This window comes from Cynoglossus semilaevis, chromosome 1, assembly GCF_000523025.1.
Source record: "Cynoglossus semilaevis isolate Cse_v1.0 chromosome 1, Cse_v1.0, whole genome shotgun sequence".
NCBI classification, from domain to species: Eukaryota; Metazoa; Chordata; class Actinopteri; order Pleuronectiformes; family Cynoglossidae; genus Cynoglossus; species Cynoglossus semilaevis.
Window position 1 is genome coordinate 19,521,423 of NC_024307.1, and position 21,586 is coordinate 19,543,008.

General features: G+C 40.4%; 2 protein-coding genes and 1 long non-coding RNA gene across 6 annotated transcripts in view; 2 read left to right on the top strand and 1 right to left on the bottom strand.

The window, feature by feature from the left end:
* Positions 1-882: 882 nt before the first annotated feature.
* trmt61b (tRNA methyltransferase 61B) lies at positions 883-4,097 on the top strand. 2 transcript variants are annotated; one of them, XM_008317104.3, is made up of 7 exons: positions 885-1,871; positions 1,959-2,061; positions 2,887-3,077; positions 3,177-3,268; positions 3,398-3,603; positions 3,681-3,782; positions 3,881-4,097. In XM_008317104.3, the coding sequence occupies exons 1-7, from the start codon at positions 1,125-1,127 to the stop codon at positions 3,913-3,915; spliced, it is 1,476 nt and encodes a 491-aa protein (XP_008315326.1). In that variant the 5' UTR covers positions 885-1,124; the 3' UTR covers positions 3,916-4,097. The 2 variants fall into 2 exon arrangements, with proteins under 2 accessions (XP_024912849.1, XP_008315326.1); XM_025057081.1 differs by lacking the exons at positions 3,681-3,782; positions 3,881-4,097 and having other exon boundaries at positions 883-1,871; positions 3,408-3,547.
* A 104-nt stretch (positions 4,098-4,201) lies between these two features.
* pcare1 (photoreceptor cilium actin regulator 1) lies at positions 4,202-9,673 on the top strand. Its single transcript, XM_008317093.3, has 2 exons — positions 4,202-8,542; positions 9,214-9,673. Exons 1-2 carry the CDS (start codon positions 5,250-5,252, stop codon positions 9,335-9,337), a joined length of 3,417 nt encoding a protein of 1,138 aa, XP_008315315.1. The 5' UTR covers positions 4,202-5,249; the 3' UTR covers positions 9,338-9,673.
* Positions 9,674-14,733: 5,060 nt separating this feature from the next.
* LOC107988564 (uncharacterized) overlaps positions 14,734-21,586 on the bottom strand; it is a 49,458-nt gene continuing 42,605 nt past the window's right edge. The window contains exons 4-6 of one of the 3 annotated variants that reach the window (XR_003051192.1): positions 16,378-16,470; positions 15,148-15,161; positions 14,734-15,041 (exon numbers count right to left, since the gene is read on the bottom strand). This is a non-coding gene — a long non-coding RNA (uncharacterized LOC107988564). The other 2 variants (XR_003051191.1, XR_003051193.1) reach the window with 2 other exon arrangements.

The following is a 21,586-nucleotide window of genomic DNA, read 5'->3' on the forward strand; positions in this document are numbered from 1 at the left end:
ATAAGACATCAACTTTCAGTTATCTAAAATGCCCACAGTCAACTGTGCCCTACGAATACGCACCCAACAAACCTTTACTCAAGTGGTTCAAACGTCTTGTTCATCACGGAGGTCATTTGGTAACTGGCTGCATGGAAATAATAAAAATATTTTTAGTACATTTTGTTTAAAAATTTACCTTCCACTTTATGGTGTTTTGTTTTGAAAAACGGTCACTTCCGCTCGTTCCTAGACATAAACTACAATCTAAGAATGAAAATTGTGTACATTAAAGTCTTTAATTCCAATATTTGTTTTACTTCACATATGTAATAATTAAATTTTACTGGATGGGGCTGTGTTTTGTTATGGGTGTGTCCTTTCTTCACACAGATACACACCCACACCGCTGTTCCGTGGGAAATGCGTCTTGCAGAAAACCGATCCGTGGCGCACATGAAGTTGTACACCACTTAATTTCTTTAATCTTTAATAAACGAATTCCCTACTTGCTTAAAAGTACCCCATATGCCTTCCTCTGTTTGGATAAAAACACCCCTTTTTAAATTAACGCATATTATTAAAACTGATATATTAGAACAACAAGAACGCATATTATTAAAACTGATATATTATAACAACACCACGCACTGTATTAATTTAGAATTCTACTTTCAACAAAATATAAATATTATAAGTAAACTTTAAATAATAATAATATAGGGTTACATATATTCTTTTTTTTTTTTGTTGACCCCTTTCTCCGATGTATTAATTTGTTTGACATTTTCACTCCGTTTAATGTAATTTGAACCCAAGTAACGTCATAGATATCGACACCAAATCACGCCTACTACACGCTCAAGTACAACTACAACACTGACCTCTGCTGTTCGATGTGGATTCTTACAGGAGTCGCTTAGTTATGACGTCGATCACATGCGTATCCTTCAGCCAGGATAGTTTCATCTCTCTACAAGCAACTGGGAAATGCACGTTTTTACAGGAGTTTAACTGCAGTAAATAGAGTGAGGCGATGGGGAGTATCTTATATTTATTAATTCATATCCGATGACTGTACTAAATCTAATAACGTTATGGTTATTAGATTTACGTTACTGTAAAAAAATATATAATTTGTAAAAATGTTGAAAACGTCCATACGTACGTTGCTCTTGACTCATAGGGTTGTAAGAATTTGCACATCTTGTCAAATCCACGCATGGGAAACAAACATACTTTTTAAATTGACTGAAAGTCGTACTTTTTCAACTGGGTCGGTAAAATGCCACGATAACGAGGAAGAGTATTTAGACTCTTCACGCGTTAGCAGCACGCTGACAAGAGAAGACTCACTGGTGACCAGGGGGAGCAGGAAGAGACCACTGTCTCCTCTGGAGAGGGTCAGCCGTCTGCTGCCCCAGGATGCCCTGAGCCCGGAGGTGATGCAGCTGAGAGAGCAAGACCGACAAAGACCTGATGGAGACATCGAAATGTCAGTTGCGCACTTGGAACATGAAGCTGACCAACCTCTTCAGTCGCTGGTGGCTGAAGAGACACCCCCCGAAAATAGTGTCCATTTTAACCAACTAAGCTCCTCAGAGAGCGGGGCAGCAGTGGTTCTTCCAGGAGAGAACTTACTTGTATTTGGCGAAATCCTCATGGCCGAGTTGTACAAAAAGAACCAGGTGGAGTTCAGGAAAATGTTCACTCTGAAGGCAGGGGTTCTCCTGCAGAGCAGCTGGGGGGTGATCCTACATGATGACATTGTTGGAAAGCCGGCTGGTGTGGTTCTAAAGACCAACAGGGGTGTTCCAATATTTATACGACGGGTCAGTCTGGAGGATTATGTGTTGCACATGAGGAGAGGGCCTGCCATCACCTATCCAAAGGTACACGGTCACAGGTCCACTCTAGTCTTATCTTGTAGTTGTTCAACAGTTGTTTAAGTCTTTTTTCTTCCTCCCTTCTTTTGCTAGGATGCAGCAGTTATGCTCATGATGATGGATGTGAAAGAGGGCGACTGCGTACTAGAGTCAGGCTCTGGCTCAGGGGCCATGTCTCTGTTTCTGTCCAGAACAGGTCTGCGCCAAGTTTCCTCCCTTGATGATCAAAAGCCACCTTAAAGGAACAATCTTAGAAATGCTCTCAGTATCTCAGTTACAAGGGAAAGGCCCAGAACTGAATCCCTAGCTTTGAAAGTGACAGAGTGTTTACATAATTCTTTAAAAATTAGCACCTAGTAAGTACTTGATTCAGTTCCACATCTGTTTCTAGAAGGGTTTATAGAATGTATAAACCCTGTTTGGTGATTTATATGTTTATATGGTTTAATATATGTGTAGCTGACTCCAGTATGTTCCTTTTGTAGCACTGCATGGAAAATGGCTACCCAACTACATTTATACCCTTGGTGATAACTTGGAAAATAACAGTAGAAAATTTAAATATATATATGTATACATATATATATTATAACCATGAATACTTATGGAATTTAATCAATTTAAATTCATTTCAAACCTATATTTTACACAAAAAAAAGACATGGGAATATAGTAAAAAACAAAAAGTGAATTACTTGTCACTGTGACATTGTGACACAGCACATCCATCACCATAGTGAGCAGAGGGCAGCTTAAGCGCCCGGGGAGCAGTGTGTGCCATGCTCAGAGGACCTTCGTTGTAACTTGGCAGCTTGTGGTTTCAAACCTGAAACCTTCCAGACCCAAGTCTTCTTCTTTAACCACCAAGCCACCACTGCCTCAAACTGACACATTAAAATGAACAAGTTACCAAAATTGCCACTTGCAGTGCATTTCACAGCAGTTTAGAAATGTTCTGTCTGATTCTTGATCCACATCACACCCCTCCCTCATTCCCTCCCTTCTTCCCTTCCCCCGTCAGTTGGCTCCAAAGGCAGAGTGTTGAGCATAGATGTCAGAGAAGATCATCTAAAGAGGGCCACGAAAAACTGCAAACGTTGGAGGACATCCTGGAATCTCCAACATAGGGAGGAGTGGCCTGACAACATCCAGTTTCACCACGCCGACCTTTGCAAGGCTTCCTCTCTCCTCGCTGGTCACAGATTTAATGCGGTCAGTGTTTATAGGGAGCACAGTGAATTGATGAATAAAATCAAGGTGACATCAGTACAGACTGCATTTAATGACACTTTATCTTTTTTTATGTCCCAGATTGCTCTTGACCTGGTTAACCCTCACCTGGGTTTACCCACTGCACTTCAACATTTGCATCCTGGTTGTGTTTGTGCCGTCTACCTCGTCAAGTGAGTATATACAAAAGAGGAAAATAAATGATAAAGCATTGTTGTTTGGACCAGCAACACCTGTACAGTAATTAGAAGCTGGAACCATTCCAGTGAAAACTGACGACCGACTCCCCCACTTAAACCTAGTATAACACAGGTTGTTGACCTGCTGGAGGGCATTCGATGTTCAGCTCTTCCTTTGTTATGTGAACGCATTGTTGAGGTTCCAGTTCGACACTGGTGGGTCTCTCCAGCCATGAAGAAGACTGGTCAGTACTGTACCAGGAGAACTCCTGTCTTAGAAGACCACCTTGAAGAAGTGTTGAAGGAGACAGAAGATGAGACTGACAAAGGTGAGTTAAAATAAAAAAAACCCCACTAATTATCAATTAATATTCAGATTCGGACCTGATTGTCCTGTTTGTTGAAGATGAAACAGACACAGGTGAAGAGCTCAGTGCACAGGGACAGCCTGTGTTTGGGAGTGTTCCCTACATCGCTAGACCTCATCCTGAACAGTTGAGCCACACAGGTCAGCAGTGGCTACTGGTCCTGTGTCAGTCGTTTCATACATCACGTGAACAAGTAAATGAATGCTAATTATGTGGTTTTTCCTTCTTTCATTTTCAGCATTCCTTGTGAAACTAAGGAAGTATGTTCAGTAGCAGCTCCGCTCCAAAGAAGTTCATTTCAACAATCTTTGGAAAATTGTTACTACATTGTGAACTTAAACCTTAAACCTATTTTATTGGGATGTTATGTGATGAACCAAAACAAAACCAAAGATAAATGTGAAGTGGTAAGAAAATTATGTACTGTTTTTTTTCAAATAAAATTCTGAAAAGCATGTATTTTGCCCCTTGTACCTTGATTCAGGATTCATGGTCTGTATTTGTCACATGAGGACGTACAGGTACACCCACAGTGAAATGAAATTGCAAAAAGCGCCTGTGCAAACTTCACATCCAACTCACTGTTATTGTGTAAAATGATTGTGGTTCAGTGTAATTCACTGCGCCCTCTTTGTTACACTACATCATTACAGTATTTATATCTAATATAATGCTAAGCGACACAATGAGGAAAGTATTTCAGTACATAAAGTATTTAAATGATGTTTTTCTGTCCTTTATAAGTTGCTCAACACTGAACTGTAGACCCGTCCAGAGTACCTTTCTAGAAGCTGAAAGAATATTGAACCGCCTGTCAAGCATGGAGAAACTGTCCCAGCAAGTGTATGCACCGTGGCTGCTCTCATGGCTGCCATCCATTTTATTTTATTCAGCAAGAGCAAAATAAACTTTATTGCTTGTCTGAAAACCACTCAAATGTAGGGGCAGAATGACTTCACTATTGAGGAACCTGTTCAACAACCACAAATAAAATGCACTTTATGAGTGAGACATTTAATGCACACAGTCCACATCTATTCTTTGTGACACATCTAACAGCACAACATATTTTTTTTTGTCATTTCTATGAGAAATCTAAACCTTGTGTTTTTAAGGTGGACACATACACAATACACATTTAAGTGTGTGTGATTTAAAAGTAGCCTGAGGTTAAAAATGGGGAAACTTGTTTTTCTGGGATATAAAAAGCAGCCTGTGACCAGCCCTCATTATCCAAATGAGCTTATGGTCTTACAAGTAGGTGAGTTTTATATGCTGTGCTGTGACATATGCTGATGCTGAAAGCCTAGGTAATCCTCTCAGCTGCCTGTCCTTTGAGAGGCAAAGGAGGATATTTTGACGCACGGGCGTGTGGATTTTTTTTTTCTACGCATAGAACCACAAGTATGGAGATATTTCTTCTAAAAGTAACAAGTGACAGGCATTTTTCCAAAGCAAACAATTTTGTTTTGTTAACTTCTTTTTTGGAAGCACTCTTCAGACTCAACATGGACACAACACCTTCAGTCTGAGAATGACGGCTAGTGCAGGAGGCTAAGGGCTGCGACTGTTTGTTTTTTTATCAGTCCTTACACTCGCTGGTCACAATGGGCTGCTCACCTTCCAAAGACAACAATGTTGGGACATTGGGTCCTTTCAGGAAAAGCAGAATGCTACCTCTTACACCTCCTGAAAGCTGCAAGCCACCAACAGGGGGTGAGAAAGGTAATTTAACTATGACCACAGATTTGATTGTAAAAGACAGGACAATACCTGCCCAGAGTCAGGTCACTCATAAGGAAACCCCACGGGCACCACAGAAGAAGAAATCTGTGACTGATCTTTCTCTGGAGGCTGTAAATATGGATAAACTACATAGTTATGGCCTTGACGACAACACAGTGTGTCAGGGCAAGGAGAGAAACAACGACAAGTTGGATGCACCAGAGAAGAAGTCAGTGAAAAAAACAAAGAAAATCGGAAAAGGTGCAAAGGTGCCTAAGAAGAAAGATAAATGTAAAATACTCCTGGACAACAAAGTGGACTTTCCAGAACCTCTGATAACGGCTCACCAGGAAGCTTATGCATTTTTAAACCCCAGCATAAACAAGTACGATGTTCTTCTTGGACTTCTGGAACAAGCAACTGAAACTCGTCTTTCAATGCGACCTATGGTTGCTTTTATGGTACTGCGATACGAGGAAATAATTCACGGCCTGGAAGAGATTGCAGCTGCAGGTGAAAAGGTTTTAAAAGACAACGGAGGAAATCTTGCTTGGACCAGCCAAATGAAAAACCTTTCACCTTCATCATCCCTCAAGTCTGACCCTAAAGACATTGAGCCTCCACCAGATTTATTGCAACAGCTGCTTCAGTACACCACACAGAGAATGAAGAACGTGAGTCAGACTGTCGGTGGTCTTGGGGATGCCGCTCTGGAGGAAACTGTGGAGTATTTCGACTCCCTTTCAGAGCTTTTACAGGAGAAACTGAAAGCAAAGAGAGCAGCAGAGGCCAGACTTATGCAACTTTTAACCTGTATTGAATTAGCCTCTCTACGGAAGCCAGGCTCAGAGGACTGCGTACTGTTTAGTGAAGACAGTGGTATTGGAGCTGAGAGTGAATCTCTCGCTGGATCTGAAAGACACCGTAGAAGAGAGAGTAGTGAGTCTACTCAAACAAACAGAGCTACACCTGTCGGTCATACGGAGAACAACTCCAGTACACAAGGCGGGTCAGAGCCAAATCTTTCAATTCAAAAAAGCCCAAGTGTTTCCCTCACATCGCTCAACTCACTTGGCTCTTTCTGCGCTGTTACCTACGATGGTACACAAAGAAACTCCTTATTTTCATCAGTTTCTTTTGACGACGGTGATGAAGATGAAAACAATAATGAAGAAGACGAAGGGATGCAAAATGTCCATGTAAGGTTTAGAAATAGGTCAAATTCTTCACCCATACAGAGTAGACAACAACCGTGCCGCCAACCTTCGAAGCGCATCAAGAATCCAGAAAATATAGAGATGACGCTTAAGATGAAAAATGCTATAAGTCGTAAAATACAATTTGTCCCAGGACACAATACTAATGGGAAATCCAAACTGGTAGGAAGCCCAAAAACCAGTAAAAACCAATGGAAAGATGACAAGGACCAATCTCCACAGCGGCCACAAACGGCAACACCAGATCGCAAGGCACGGGTGAAAAAGAAAGTAGCCGGACAGCAGCGCTCCCAATCAGCAGAGTCCCTGAGAAGCAGAGGTGAAGATCCTACACTACTGGAACTAGAAAGGACTCAGAAGGACTTAAACCAGAGGTTGCGGAATCTGTATGAATGTGACGCAGGTGTTAACGTTAGGACGGTTAAAACTAAGCAAAATCAGGGGAGATCGTTGGCATACTCTACTGCAATGAACTCCAAACAGCCATCATCAAAAAAACAAAGCAATATTCAACCACCGAACATCAAAGCGGACTTAACAAAGAGAACCAATAAAAAACAAGGTGTACTTAATGTGGTGGACAATGAAACTCAAAAGGCAAAGTCAACCACACAAGGTCCTGTTAAAGCCACCCCACCCCACAGCCCCCCACCAACTGGTCCCTACAGAGGTAGGAGTTCTGTCAAGAAACTGATTGATACATTTAGTCAAGGAATAGAGGAACACGAGAGTCCTAAAAATCTGGGGCCACTAAAAGGAGTAAGGAAGTGTGGTGTCCCCGTGTTACCAGGGATAGGAAACATGGAGGCTGTGCTGAGCACGGGACTAACCAGCTGCAGGCCTGATAACACTTTATTTGCGAAAACCAATGACTTGGACTCGTGTAGTCTACCTCCACCTTCACTGGAAGTATTGATGGACAATTCCTTCGAGAGTCTCCAGGGTCTTTCTACAGGTGGAGCAAATGACGGGACTACAAAACTCGGCAAGTCTTTGTTGAAAAGGACAGTGGCTTCACAGAAGCTCAGGTCCTCTCTTGAGTCGGTGACAGTTCTGCCAAGCAAAGGCAGCTTACCACAAGCTTCCAAGGCTGTTTCTGTTGCAAGATTTATTCAGCTAGAGTCATCTGCTGCCTCAAAGTTCAGCCAACCTGATGTTCAATCAGAGGATGATCCATTATGCCACAAAACAAGGAAGGTTATACATATCAAAAATACTTCAGACTCTCAAACGGAGTTAAGACACAGTTTACCTTCAGGTCAGAAACAATGTGAAGACATTGAGGACGGCTCCAACTTGTCCAGGTCTGGAGAAAACGCTGCAGTGTCAACCGAGTCTCTTTCTTCAGCATTTAGTGGCCAGTCACCATTTACCCAACCTAAATCCAAGAGTCGGCTGTTGCCGTCCACACCTACAAAACCCACTAGCGTACATCAAAACATTTCCAGCCCTAATTTTAAAAGACAGCCCACTCCTCCCACCTCCTCCAGCCCTGCTTTACGAAGGAAACCAACAACTCCACCTGCAGCTCAGAGGAGACTACCCAGTCCACCTTTTACAAAACAGTCAACCCAAACTGCATTTCCTTTGAAAACACCATGTCCACCTGCCTCACCAAAAGTGCAAAGACAGTCAACAGAGAAGAGCAGCGACGACTCTTCAAGTGTGAGAGTGACCGGGAATGCATGTTCAGTCTTCTGCCCCATATCTCCATCCCTATTTGAGGCCCAGTCCAGATCTATTCCATGTCCAACTCAAGCATGGACCTCTGCAGGTGTGTCATATGCCCCATGTCCCCCAGGAAGTCAATCGCGGTTCCCTGTTTCTGTTCAAGGCCCTCGCCCATTCCTCCGACGGAGTCATTCAGACAGAAGACCAAGTCTAAACTTGCATCGAAGGTCACCATGCCTTACGCTGGCTGAGACGTTTGGGAGTGAGCCAGCAATATTTTCACACGAGTGAGTGTTTATTATTACCTTTTTATTAAAAACTAATAACACTCAAAATTAATCATGTTGATTTGTGAAGATTAATCCAATTAAAACCTTTAATACATTTTAGAATATGAGCAGAACGACCTGCACTGTATATCCAATGATTCCACCATCGGCCCACTGAACCGTGTTCTAACACACATGCCAATACACTTGTTTAAAGGTTTTGTCATAATTAGAATCGTGGATTTTTCTGGATTAAGCACGATGAATCATGATTAATCCACATCCAGACTGTAAATAACCAAATAAAACATTTGATCTTTGACCACTCTAATTTCACTTTCACAACAAATCACTTTTGGCTCTCCTCTTTATCAGGGGTCACCACAGCAGCAGTCCACATAGTGGAGCAGTGAGTTTTCATACAGAATACTTTTCCTTTTATAACCCAACCTGGGATTTAGGGATTATTCTTTCACAATGAAAATGCAACGGAAACCGAGTTCTGGAATCCCTGCTTTCAGTTTCCTTTTATAACCCAACCTGGGATTTAGGGATTATTCTTTCACAATGAAAATGCAACGGAAACCGAGTTTTGGAATCCCTGCTTTCAGGATGGGTCTACTACACACCACATGAGCTTAATCCGAGCCACTGTAACCTAACCTAACATTCTCTATTGATCCTAACAGGCTGGTTGATGATACAAGCAGAGACAGCGAATCGTGGCTGAGCCAACCAGACCTCAGAACAACCCCACGCTCTGCATCACACCCAGATCTGTGTGTTGTGGGTCAGGCCTTGCACAAAGACTGAACGGTCCGGTGAAGAGCTACTGGGATTATGGATTAACGGCCTTATAAAAGACTTGGAGTGGTGGAGATTATTCCTTCCTGAATACTTTAACAATACCTTGTTTCTGTGTTTGTCTGTCTGTGGGCATTTATGTAAACACTTTTGTATTAGAAGGTAAATACACAACATTCTTGATAAACAAACAAACAAACAAACAAACTTTAATATATCAATGTTTTGTGCCTGGTAATGGCTTTGAGCAAAAGTCATCATCAATTACAGTAACTCCCCTTTATTAAATCATGTTTTTGCATTTCTTGTATTTTTTAATTTGTTTCTATATTCAAATTAACATTCTTTGTATTTATCTTAAGTGAGGCCAAATTAACTGTTATTAGTTAACGTTATGGTTGCTTTTTTCTAACCTCCATCTTGATTCTTTGGTTATCTTCAAACATGTTTTTTGCTAACTTAAAATATGTGTATATTTATGTGTTTGTTTAACTTCAAATATATTTTGGTAAACATTAAACGTTTATGGTTAACATCAAATTTAGTTTTGCCATCTTAGAGTTTGTCTTTGGCTAACTTCTAATTGGTATTTGGCTAATTTAAAACGAGTTTTTTGCTAACACGGAATTGGTATTTGGTAAACTTCAAACAACTTTGACTAATGTGCATTGTTTGTTTTGTTTTTGTTGTCTTCAAATGTAATGTGTTTGATGTTGGGTAACTACAAACCACTGCTCACCAGTAATGGGACCATTTCAAGATAAAAGCAGAGACAAATTCCATTGTGTGTATATGTGTCTGTAAACAGTATGAACAATGGAAATAAAAATGTTCTGAAATAGTTCTATGTAAAACATTTTTATGTCTTCAATAATATTTACAGATTATCATTCAGGTGTGGTTAAAAATGTGATGTTTGCATTGATTTCAGTTATGATTTAATAAAACTTAACACAACAAAACACAAAGATTATCTGAAAACTTTTCAAAGCTCTCTGAGACATGTCTTCAAGTTTGCCTAAAACAGACTTACAGGAAATTAAAGTATCTTACTTTAAAACAAAAGCTTCGTTTAAGATAAAATGATTATGTGAAATTTGCAAAGCTGACTCAGAACTTGAAGCAGAACAAGGTGGAGATGAACCACAGCAGAGTGCTCTTTGACAGCAACGGTAAAATCAGTGCAGCTGTTAGGGAGAAAATGTGAGTATTATGTGTCACCTGAGAACACTGCGAAAAGCAATTAACCAACTTTAAAGTTCACAATAGACAGTGGTAAATGTACTACTGCAGACCTTTAGCCCAGAGAACTGAAACACCTCTTTAAATACCAATAGCACAGCTACAAGTCTTTGAAGCATGAGCGATTCTCCACAGCTGGGAGTAGGTTGTTAGAAAATATCATTTTGGGTCAAGATCAGAGGTCATACATAGAAACTACGGCACACTTAAGATCCCACTTCTGACATTAACCCTTAAAGACCATTTGACACACAATTGGGAGATTTGATGAGAGAACTGAATATGGATCACAGCAACATGTGTTGACAGTTGATGGAGAAATTAAATTATTTTCCTGTGAGGGCAGTTAAAATTGTTCTTCCCGTCTTACAAAATACATGGGATCCTTGACTGAAGTCTAAACTCACATACTGTACATCAGTACCAATGTCAGTCACCTACTCTAACACAGTGGTGACATCCTAATCTAAGACATGAAAACATCAGAAGAGTCTGACTGACACCTGGGAGACATAATGAAGGGCAAAAAGTTCTCCTTTTCCTTTGTGCTCACTCTTATTTCCTGTGAGATCTTTCCAAATACTTCCCATCATTACAGCTCACTTGTTACGTTTCTCCAAATACTTCCCATCATTACAGCTCACATTTTACCCTTCAATTGGAAGATCTCACTGCCTTGTTGATGGCTAGATTTCCATCTTCCAGGAATATTTAGTGGTCAGACATTCTAGGAATACAAAAATCTCTCCGACTTTATCAAGAAATACGTACGATAATGACTTCATTCCCTCAGTTTTTCCCACAAACTCTGACTGACAGGATAATACAACAGTGACAAACAACTTTCTCCAGTCGTTGTCTTTCACTTGGACTCACCTGGCAAGCTAATAACCAAGCCTTCCTGTGAGATTTATGTCAGCGATCTGCACAGTTGGGAGCAACAGAACAAATTAAATTTTTTGACAGTCATTTTGTACAACTGCTGATAAATGTTCACAATTAACTTCGAAGAAATGCAAATCAGCACAACAATAACAAACACATCAAGTCATAAATCCACAGGACTAGATCTGATTAGTTAACACAGGCAGAGAAAGGCCTAAATAAAGTGTGTGTAATGCCGATGACACATTTTCATTTTCTTCACAATACTTTATGTTACCCATGTAGCATGGGTAACATGTAGCATCCCACTGCTTCACAATACTTTATGTTACCCATGTAAATTTGACTTTGGGAATTATAGCATCCCACTGTCACAGTAGTCAAGCTGCACTAATCCTGTTGTAGGATTAGTGCTTATCTTTCCTGCATGTCTACATGTAGACCACGTCTAACGAACTACATAGGTCTACTGGGTCTTTCACTTCCACTTTCACAACATTATATGTGCAATATATATTTATTCCACTCATGGAGTTTCCCATAGTAAAAACAACTGTGGGTGTGTATATGTACGTGTATATGTATCAATATATGTATATATGAATTGGACACATATTTGTATGCACACACACACACACACATATATATATATATCTATAGTCCAACAATCATATTTGCCGTCACTGTATAACTGTCAGTATGCTCTTGTACCAAATGTTCAAAACCCAGTAATGGGAATAATTTATAGATTTAAAAAACCGCAATATTTCTACTGCTACTCCACTGCCTCATGTACTATGTCGTACTTTGCTGCTTTAACACAGCGAATTTCTCTCCCGAGAGAAGAATTCATGTTCTTATCGTATTTTAGCCCTTGTACTTAAAGGCCGTTTTGAAGACATAAAAGTAAATAAAATTGTTCTCCACGAGAGGGCAGTCCAGCCGCACAATTCATTCACCATCGTCATCTGAGCTCAAATAAAATCAATGCGTTTATTACGTTTTAATAATGAAACTTTATTGAATTTGTTCTTTCTGATTTTCTCTCAAAATGCAACCCAAGATTAAAACAATAAATAAATAGAGGTTCAATAGAGGTCTGTCTGTGGGGCTGCAGTACATGACTGCCATTATTGATTATTGATATCTATATAGATATGCAGTATATATCACTGTAGATGTAAGGGCTTTGTTAAAAGAAACACATTGCTTCTGAACCAAATACGTTTTACAGTCGTACATTGATAGGTTTTCTCTTGTTGTCCACAGCAGGTCCTGGTTTTAAATCCACTCACTCATCCCTACAATGACGTGTGCCCTAGATAATATGGATCTGTATTATGTAAGGAGGAATTCCCAAACTGCTCAATCTTGTTGGACTCCTTACTGTATTGATGTTTTAGATTCAAGCACCAATGAGTTCCTGCCAGCTTTCTAGTTTGTTCTAACCAAGGTCTACCAGAGCCGGAGCGGGACTCATTTTCAGTCCTGCAGTTTGATGTCCGAGGCTGACCCTCCATATAGATCACAACCTATTATATTAAAATAATGTAAGTGAGTTGAGTTGACCTGAACTGCTGCTGTCTGTGATTCTTCACACAACTGAATGTGCATTAATAAGAAATGAATCAATGCAGTCTCCATGGTTCAAGTCTGTGCTGTTGGCTTGAAACATGTCTGTGATGACAGATGGCATGCCGTCATTTCTGGGTGACTCTCAGCCAATATTTTTAATACAGTTTTGTAGTTATGAGTGTCATGGAGTATTTGTTTTAACGCCATCTGCTTCCCCTCAAACCTCATTGTCCAGGGATGCACCAGACGACCCAAACTCTTTATGAGAAAAGGATTTTGTTCGATGTATCAGTGCTGTGGTCGAAACCTTAAGTTGGGGGAAGGTTTCCTGGGTGAGTTGAGATACTGTGATAGATAATCGTACAGACCATGTACTGAATGGTGAGAAACAGCAAGCTCAACTACAGAGGTCCTCGACTTAGTCGGAACTCACTTACTGGACATAATTACCTACGTCACTCACCTATGCTAACACATTGGTAACGTCAAGAGTCGGACTTTTACTTAACACAACCCAGTCCAGTATGTCGTACAACTGGTGATGTCAACAAAGTCGTCTTCCGCGTGAAGCGCCGAGTGGCAATGTATACAACTGGTGATGTCAACAAAGTCGTCTACCGCGTGAATGTATTCATTCACTCAGCTTGCCAACTTGTTCCCAAACAAACTAGTTAGCAAGTTTTAACGGCCTCGGTCGGAATCATGGACAAGACTTCCTCAGTACATTTATGGGAGATGGTGACGTAGTCATGAAATGCTGTAGGTCTTGGGCGTCGTAAACCGAGGACGCCCTGTATGTCTTTTAATTCAAGTAAGAGCTCACATAGTTTGTCCCCTTCTAGAACTCTTGAGCCAATGACACCATGTTGCAGTTATCAGGCAGAAATCCTGCGACAGGATGAAAAAAGGGGAGATGATGAAGGGGGACATAACTGTCACTGTCAGTGTTGTACAAGGGTGTTATAAAAATATTGGGTTCTTATCTCAGACAGACCAGTTACTGCCACTGATCACTGGGTTTGTCCCTGAGTGACAGGACAAAATCTGAAATACATGGGCCTATTGAAACCAGCTGGTCCTTGGACTGCAAGGTTGTCAGGTACAGTTGAATAGACAGTCACCAAACGTTCCGATGTACACACCTCCAAATGATCATGAAACATCTGAAAAGACATCTTTCAAACCCAATTAATCAGACTAATCAATTAATCAAATCAAATATGAATTACTGTAACCAGTTTCTTTGTGAAATATGTACCAAACTTTAAGATTTTCAGAGCTCATCACATTTTTGATGCAGTTTTGTTTTAAGGTAAAGTAATGTATGAAACTAAAATGGCAACCAAACACTGAGAAAACCTGTATGGTGTTTCTTTCTTTCATTTATGGCACTGAACTGAAGTTGAAGAAGTGACGTAGTAGTAGAATGAACTGAAATGACATCCCAACACTTAAATAGCTCTTTAAATGAACTGAAATGACATCCCAACACTTATAGCTCTTTAACAGTGGTTCTCTAACTGTGGCACATGTACCACCAGTGGTGCATGAGCGCTCTCTTGTGGTACGTGGGGAAAATTCATATTTTCACATTTACATTTTCAATTGAATAAATCTGAAACATACCATGCACAACTAATACAACATTTAAACTAAACCTCTTTGTAAACCTCTCTCCTGTGGTGGAAGCTAACAGTGAAGGCCTCTGCTGCTGTATTCTAATGTTGGTCATCATGGTGGGACTCAGAGAGATCAGTGTTTTCTCAGGTGGGACAGAGTAGAAAAAGCTGGAGAACCACTGGTCTATAATATTAGGAGTACTGAAGCATCTGAGTTATTAGTAAAGCGCTTCATTTCTGAGTTTGTCAGGTCAACTTTGTTCTTTTATTGAGATGTACTGTTGTGTATTCCAGGGAGGATCGCAGGTTTGAATCCTGCCAGACAGGCTGCGGTGTGCAGAGCAACCACCGAAATCGTTATGCTGAACATTCACATTCATCTCTAGAAGAAACTGAGACGACAAAAACCAATTAATTATGCACATACGGTTTCCAAGATACCAGTGGAAGACACTTTGTTCTGTCTTTTCTCTGGAAGAATGATGTTAAATCTCTCACCAATGACATTTCATCTGCAATGACAGAATCAGTGATTATAACACTGGAGGAATCGTAGTGAAATACTGTGGAACACTGATTACACTTTCTGACTGTCTGACACAAGATGAAAACCTAGGAAAAGGAGAAGAACCCCTGATATTGGGGTCACTTTATTTTATAACAAAACCACTCCTTAAAAGGGTTGTAATGATTCCCTCCAGTACTGATTGTTGGAAATAAAGGGTGTCTATGTTCAAGAGCGAGTTCTGAATGAGCGTGAGCTTCAGTGTCAGGACAACTTGTTTTTTATGTTCACAATAAAAAATTTAACAATTCTTTGTTGAATAGGAGACGAGTATTCAAAGAAAAAGACAACAAAAGGTAAACAACAATAGAGGTAAAACAACAGAATAACAAACAAGAATAACAAATGTATCAGCCCACTGCACAAGGATGTATATATAATATATTTCACAGGAAATGTATTTTGTTGATCATATAGTCTGTGACAGTTTGACTTAAAAATCTGACCTAAAACAAGGGAGGTCCTCAGTTTACGACGTCCTTGCGGCAATTTGTGGTTACGTCGCCATCTCCAATAAATGTATTAGTAAGTCTTGTTCTATCATTCCAACAAAGAGCATTAAAACTCACATTGGACCTAGTTGGTGAGGTCACAAGGTGCTATCAACGGAAGGCGACCTTGTTTACTTCAGTAGGTTGAACGCCATACATTGAATTGTGCTGCATCCACTTTCTTTCATGTGTGTTGCTTTTCTGGGAAAGAAAGTGAAGCTGTATCTCCAATATATATACAGTATATAATAAACCAAATCAAAGACCAATGCAAAAATACAACTGCAGAAGAGTTGGATTTCAGATGTATAAATACACATACTAGCTGCGTTCCAGGTCTTTTATCAGACAATTTGTGGGCTTAATTATGGTCAGGACATGGAACTCTGGGTAATAGCATCTGAAGGCAATTTGTGTGGAATGGACCTTATCTGCAGGTGACACTGGTGAGGATGAAGAGATGCCAAAAACATTGCCTAATGAGAGGGTGAGCACGAAATGCATGTTAATACGTTTGGAAAGTGGGAGCCTGATGAAGATAAAATGAGAAACAGTTTGTGTTTGTCATGTGCCTCATGGACGCAGTCATTTACACTCAGCGGTGATTAACACAGAACTGAATCGAAATCCCACTCCATGCTCACATATATTTCTGTGTGTTTTTTTTTTTACCTTAGATTCTCCATCTCCGACTCCCTGTTGTGTTTTTTCAATATTTTGTGAAGCAGTAAAAGGTTCTGAGGTGGGAGACGCACAGTCGGCATCCTGTCATGGGCACACAAAAAAAGAACAGATACAGAATCAGTTTTCTATTATCCAGGTCAATGTGTTTGGAGGGTCTTTTGTCTCACGATGGGAGGGGTGGTTCAGTTTGGGGTGAGTCTATTTTACCTGGATGTCAAAGAAGAGGCCAAGATGGCCATGAGTTATGAAGTCTCAAATTTCTTCCATTTCTGCCACAAATTTTTCATGGCAAGACTTGAATATTTAGAAAACCGTTTGATGTGAAACATCTCCAATGACTTATTGATTTGATTGAGTTCTGCAGGTTCTTGACTTGGATCTATCTGACTTGAGGTGCTAACACTCAAAGTATTGCTGGCAGGTTAAAGGTCATAAAAGAGTTCTTTTGAAACCAGATTTGTGTCCTCAGCTGTAATTCATTCGCGTCTCTTCCTTTTTCATGGTTGAGGGTGAAAAAATGCAGCTGTGTTTTCTGTGGCAGGCGTAATTTGTCAGTGTTGGGTGAGAAGATATGATAAAGTTTCCGTGACTACTTTTAAGAGAAAAAACAACAACAACAACAACAATCCATTTATTATTAAAGGGTTTCTGGACTGGGGACACACCGTGGAGTCTGACACTAATTCTACTGCTCGATGTGGACATTTCATTTACTCTCAGAACGAACACACACAGGAGTACAGCCTAGTGCCTTAAGTACCCTAGTAGTAGTTTCAGTACCCTAGGAAGGATGTTGGAGCAGGGACCAGTGAGTGTCAGAGCCACTGTCCCAGAACAACCAACAGGAGTTATCAAGTTGTAAATATAAACAGAAGATTTGGTTTAATCTTCTATTCTTCCAGCAAGCAAAGCCAACAAATATGTTTTCACAATAAGATGCTAATTGAACTTTTTTTAAAAATAAGGAGGAGGATAAAAGAGGTAAAACTGTTATTATTCAATTCATAATATGGAGTCAGTTTATAAAGAATAATATAAAAATATCTCTGCTTGAAAATGCCGCAGCATCTGTGGAGGAAAAGCAGGTGTATATTTTCTATGGGCTCAGCCATTATTTCTGAGCGTGTACATACATCTGGGGACATGGTACTCATTACACGATGGCTTGGGTCCCAGAACAACAGAGTGTCTGCATGCTGTGCACCGTAATGATAGAATTGATATTCAAGGTCCATGAAAGCAGTGAGACACTATCCCAGTGAAGTAATGTTATGGTTTGGAGAAGCTCTGTTATTCTCCCACCTTCCTGTTTAATGAAGACGTTACAGGAAACTGCATGTGGTTTTTCCTCCGTGCACTGGGTGGCAGTCTTGGCAAAACGATTCTTGGAACGGTGCCTTGCACATCCTTAATGTTGCTGGTGATTAATGTGACACATTGCCTATTTTTCTGTTCGCACTCGTTTCACTTCCACTTATTCCATCTGTTTGTTCTCCAACTGTCGGGACGTGAAATAGAATCACAATCACAGAAACATCACAGATGTTACACATTTGATGAGCTCTGTCTTTTTTTATCGGTCCCTCCGAGGTACTGCACTTGGTACGAGACGTTAGTGTGGTACATGTATGATGTTAGTAAAACGGAGAGGCACAAAAAGAATTCTAGTCAGAGACCGTCTTGTCTGGAGCCAAAAAGCAGGTGTGAGCTCCTCCGATATATAGTGTTGCAGGGGCCTTTGTGAAAGGTCACTTCAGCAGCTCTGACGTGGTTTCGCTCACCAAATGTCATGATGTCCCAGAGGTCAATATGACCGACAGAGAACCTTATCTGCTGGGATAACACCACTGCTGGTGGAGGACCATGCTCAGGGTCAGTGGAAAATAATAGGTGTAAGAGATGTATACTTCAGGCTACCAAAAACTGAACCTAAAATCAGTTTTATTTTTTTCCTTACCATAAAATACGTATATCTAGTTTTGGACACCTGTTTCCATCAAGTTTGTCTAAAAACACATTATTGAGTCCTTGAACTTTCCTTCATTTCTCTCTGCATTTTAAAAAAAAGAAATCAAAAGGAGATCATAACTGCAGATATTAATACAGTAACTGCACAAACATGTGGACTCTGACTGTCTCTTTCAAGGTAAATACACAGAAAGTAAATAGTCAACTTTGATTCCTTCTTCATTGTGGTTGATATTTTTTTCTTTTTACCTAAATACAAAAAGACGCTCTACGGCCTCAGGCTAATAATGAACAAAGGTAATGCAGTACAGCAGTATTTGTAAAAACACCTGCTCCATATAGAAATAAAAATGGTTCCATTTTGGTTAAAAACACGCCAACTAGTTTTTATGGGAACTAGTTGGTCAGCAGAGTGGATGAATGTCGTCACACGATGCTAACCGTGGACGACGGCTTTGTTTACAGTCGCTGGTTCTACTCCATACATTGGACTGTGCTGCATTCACTGTCTTTCTTTTGTGTTGTTTCTTTTCTGGGAACATTTTGCCCTTCATTATGGCTCCCAGGTGTCAGTCAGACCTGTATTTATGAAGTAAAATCTAAAACTAAATTTGTACATTAGGCACCAAATTTCTTAGCGGTCATTATCTGCGATACTGGTCCTGATCTAATTGATACAAAATCTGTGAGAGTTAAATATTACATACAAACTTACTATATACATAATAATCCAACAAGACCAATAGTCCAGGTAATGAACTGAGTCGTCTCCACAGAGGTTCAATCTTCAGTTGAATCACTGTCTTCGGAGAATATAGTTGAGCTATTTGTTAAGTTTGCTTCTCATTGTCATCACTGGGACGATGGTGAAAAGAAAATTACAGTTAGATGGAATAACCTTCAGTGGTGGCCCACTGGCTCGCCTCAACCCACGGGGCATGTTTGTCATTTAAAACAGCAATATTTTAATAACCCGTGTCCCTTTTTGCATTACATAAATGTAGATGGCTGCGAGGCAATCCGTTTCACTTCTGTTTGACTTTTCACAATCTAATGGCAAATGTCTTTTTGGTCAACAGAAGATATCGTTCCTTTTATTTTTAAACAACAGTTCAGCTCTCATCCACCCTGTTCTGTCCCAGTGGGTAAAGCTACAATGTGGAACTTATTCACCTTCAGGTAAGGTCCCTCCCTCTTTGCAAAAATCGTCCTAGAAAGAACCATTAACAGACAAAGACAAACACATCAGGACAGTCCTGCTCCATCACAGTTTCAGTCAGTTTGGGTTCTTAGAGTCGTGACGTGGGCTGGCTGAAGACTTGCCCGGCGTCACCTGACTCCTGGCTCATCAGTGTTAACTGACAAATTATCCAAAATTGCTGGAAGAAACTGAATGACTCGAGTGAGTAGGGATTGGGACATTGTTTGGCTGAAACTGGAAAACTTCCTCCATCCATCCATCCATTTTCATCCGCTTATCCGTTACCAGGTCGCGGGGGCAGCAGTCTCCATGACCACCACCCAAATCACACTGCACCGTACCAACACCCCTGAACCTTCCTGTTGGTGGTGAGTCCACTGGAAGGTACCAACCACCCTGACAGGGATTGGATCTTGCCCAAGAGTTCCACGCCTATGACAGAGACATGGGGGACACTTCCTCTCACATCCTAAAACAACTCACTCATGGACTCTGTCCAACTCTTCAAAATGTCCTTTTTATTATTTCCCAACAACCATCGTTCCATGCTTTGCTTTAATACATCCTATAACCTGAGTTTCTGCCTGATAACTCATGTATTCTCTCGTAAATGTCAGTCTTCTTCCCAGACTGACACTCAGTCTCCTCACACCGTCTAGTTCACCTTCCCTCGTTCCCCCACCTGCACTCCTGTTTTATTTCTCTGTTTTATCTGCTGCGTTCTCTGATATGATTTTTTCTCTCGGTTGATTCCAAACAAGCCTTTCAACCTTCATCATAAAAATCTTTAAAACGGTTTCTTACTTCTGCTGCATCTTGAATCTGAGGTCTGAACTAAGTCTCTGATTGGTCAGTGCACCCTTCTCTACTACACTGACATACTGTAGTACTGAGGTTCCAATTGCAGCACATCACACAGAAGGCAGAACTAAGTTTGATGTCTTTTACACAGTTTCTCCAGACAAAGAAAGAAGCAGCAGTAAAGTTTGGTATGATAATCTTTTGACTTACTACTTCATCCGTGCTCTACTTTATGAAAACACGAGCTTAGGATGAGCCGCTGTTCAAATAAGAGAAAGAAAAAGCTGGGGGAAAAGAGACTGTGTGTGTGTGTTACTAGAACAATGAAAACTATATTCATTAATTATATCAACTGCTGTCATAACTACTGAAAGTAGAAAAAAAAACCTTTCTGAGCCACCACCTACAGACAACATCTGAATTAAAAATGTTTCTGTCTCTCTCTGTCTCTTTCTTTCTTTTTAGCTACAAAAAATATGAACTTCATTCTCCATTTTATTTTCTTTTTCAGAAAAAAGAAGTGCACAACAGCCACTTTTTTTGGCCGGTCAGGGTCCTTACGGAAACCAGACCATCGCGGCCTCCCACCAACCATGACGAGAAGAAAATGGATGGGGGAGAGAAATAAGAGAGAGGGGGAGAAAGTGTTGAAAAACACCGACACTACCTCGGCCAATAACACTACAACGTTGGAATCCCAGACACACACACACTGATTCCACTATCAAAGCCACTGACAACTGGTTTCTCTGGGACCGTTCCAGGGTTTACACTCGATAATAAACTGAAATAATAATTGTCATAGCACCAGTCGAGCACCAGTAAAAATTTGATTGGGAAATGTAACGTTTTACCTACATTATCACCAGAAAGGACCATGTCAGAAGACAGGCCGTGGTTGTCAGTGTTAGGTTGACACTGGACGCAGCTGGGGTGGACGGGTCGGTCAATTTGACCAATGACAACAATGAAAGAGAGAACCAATCAGACACTGAGCTGTCCTGCGATACAGTCGTAAACCTACCTTGTCAACAGATATCATGTATCCATCCATCACTGTAATTCCTATAAAGCTGTTATTGTCATTGGGAAAATGCAATTAAAATAACAAATCAGGCCAATCAGGTGACATTTTTGTTCATTATGTATATTTTTCTAAAGTTTACTTTAATTTTAGAGTGCTTTCTGCTTTTTAGTTCTTTTACTCTATTTATTGTGTTAACTCCT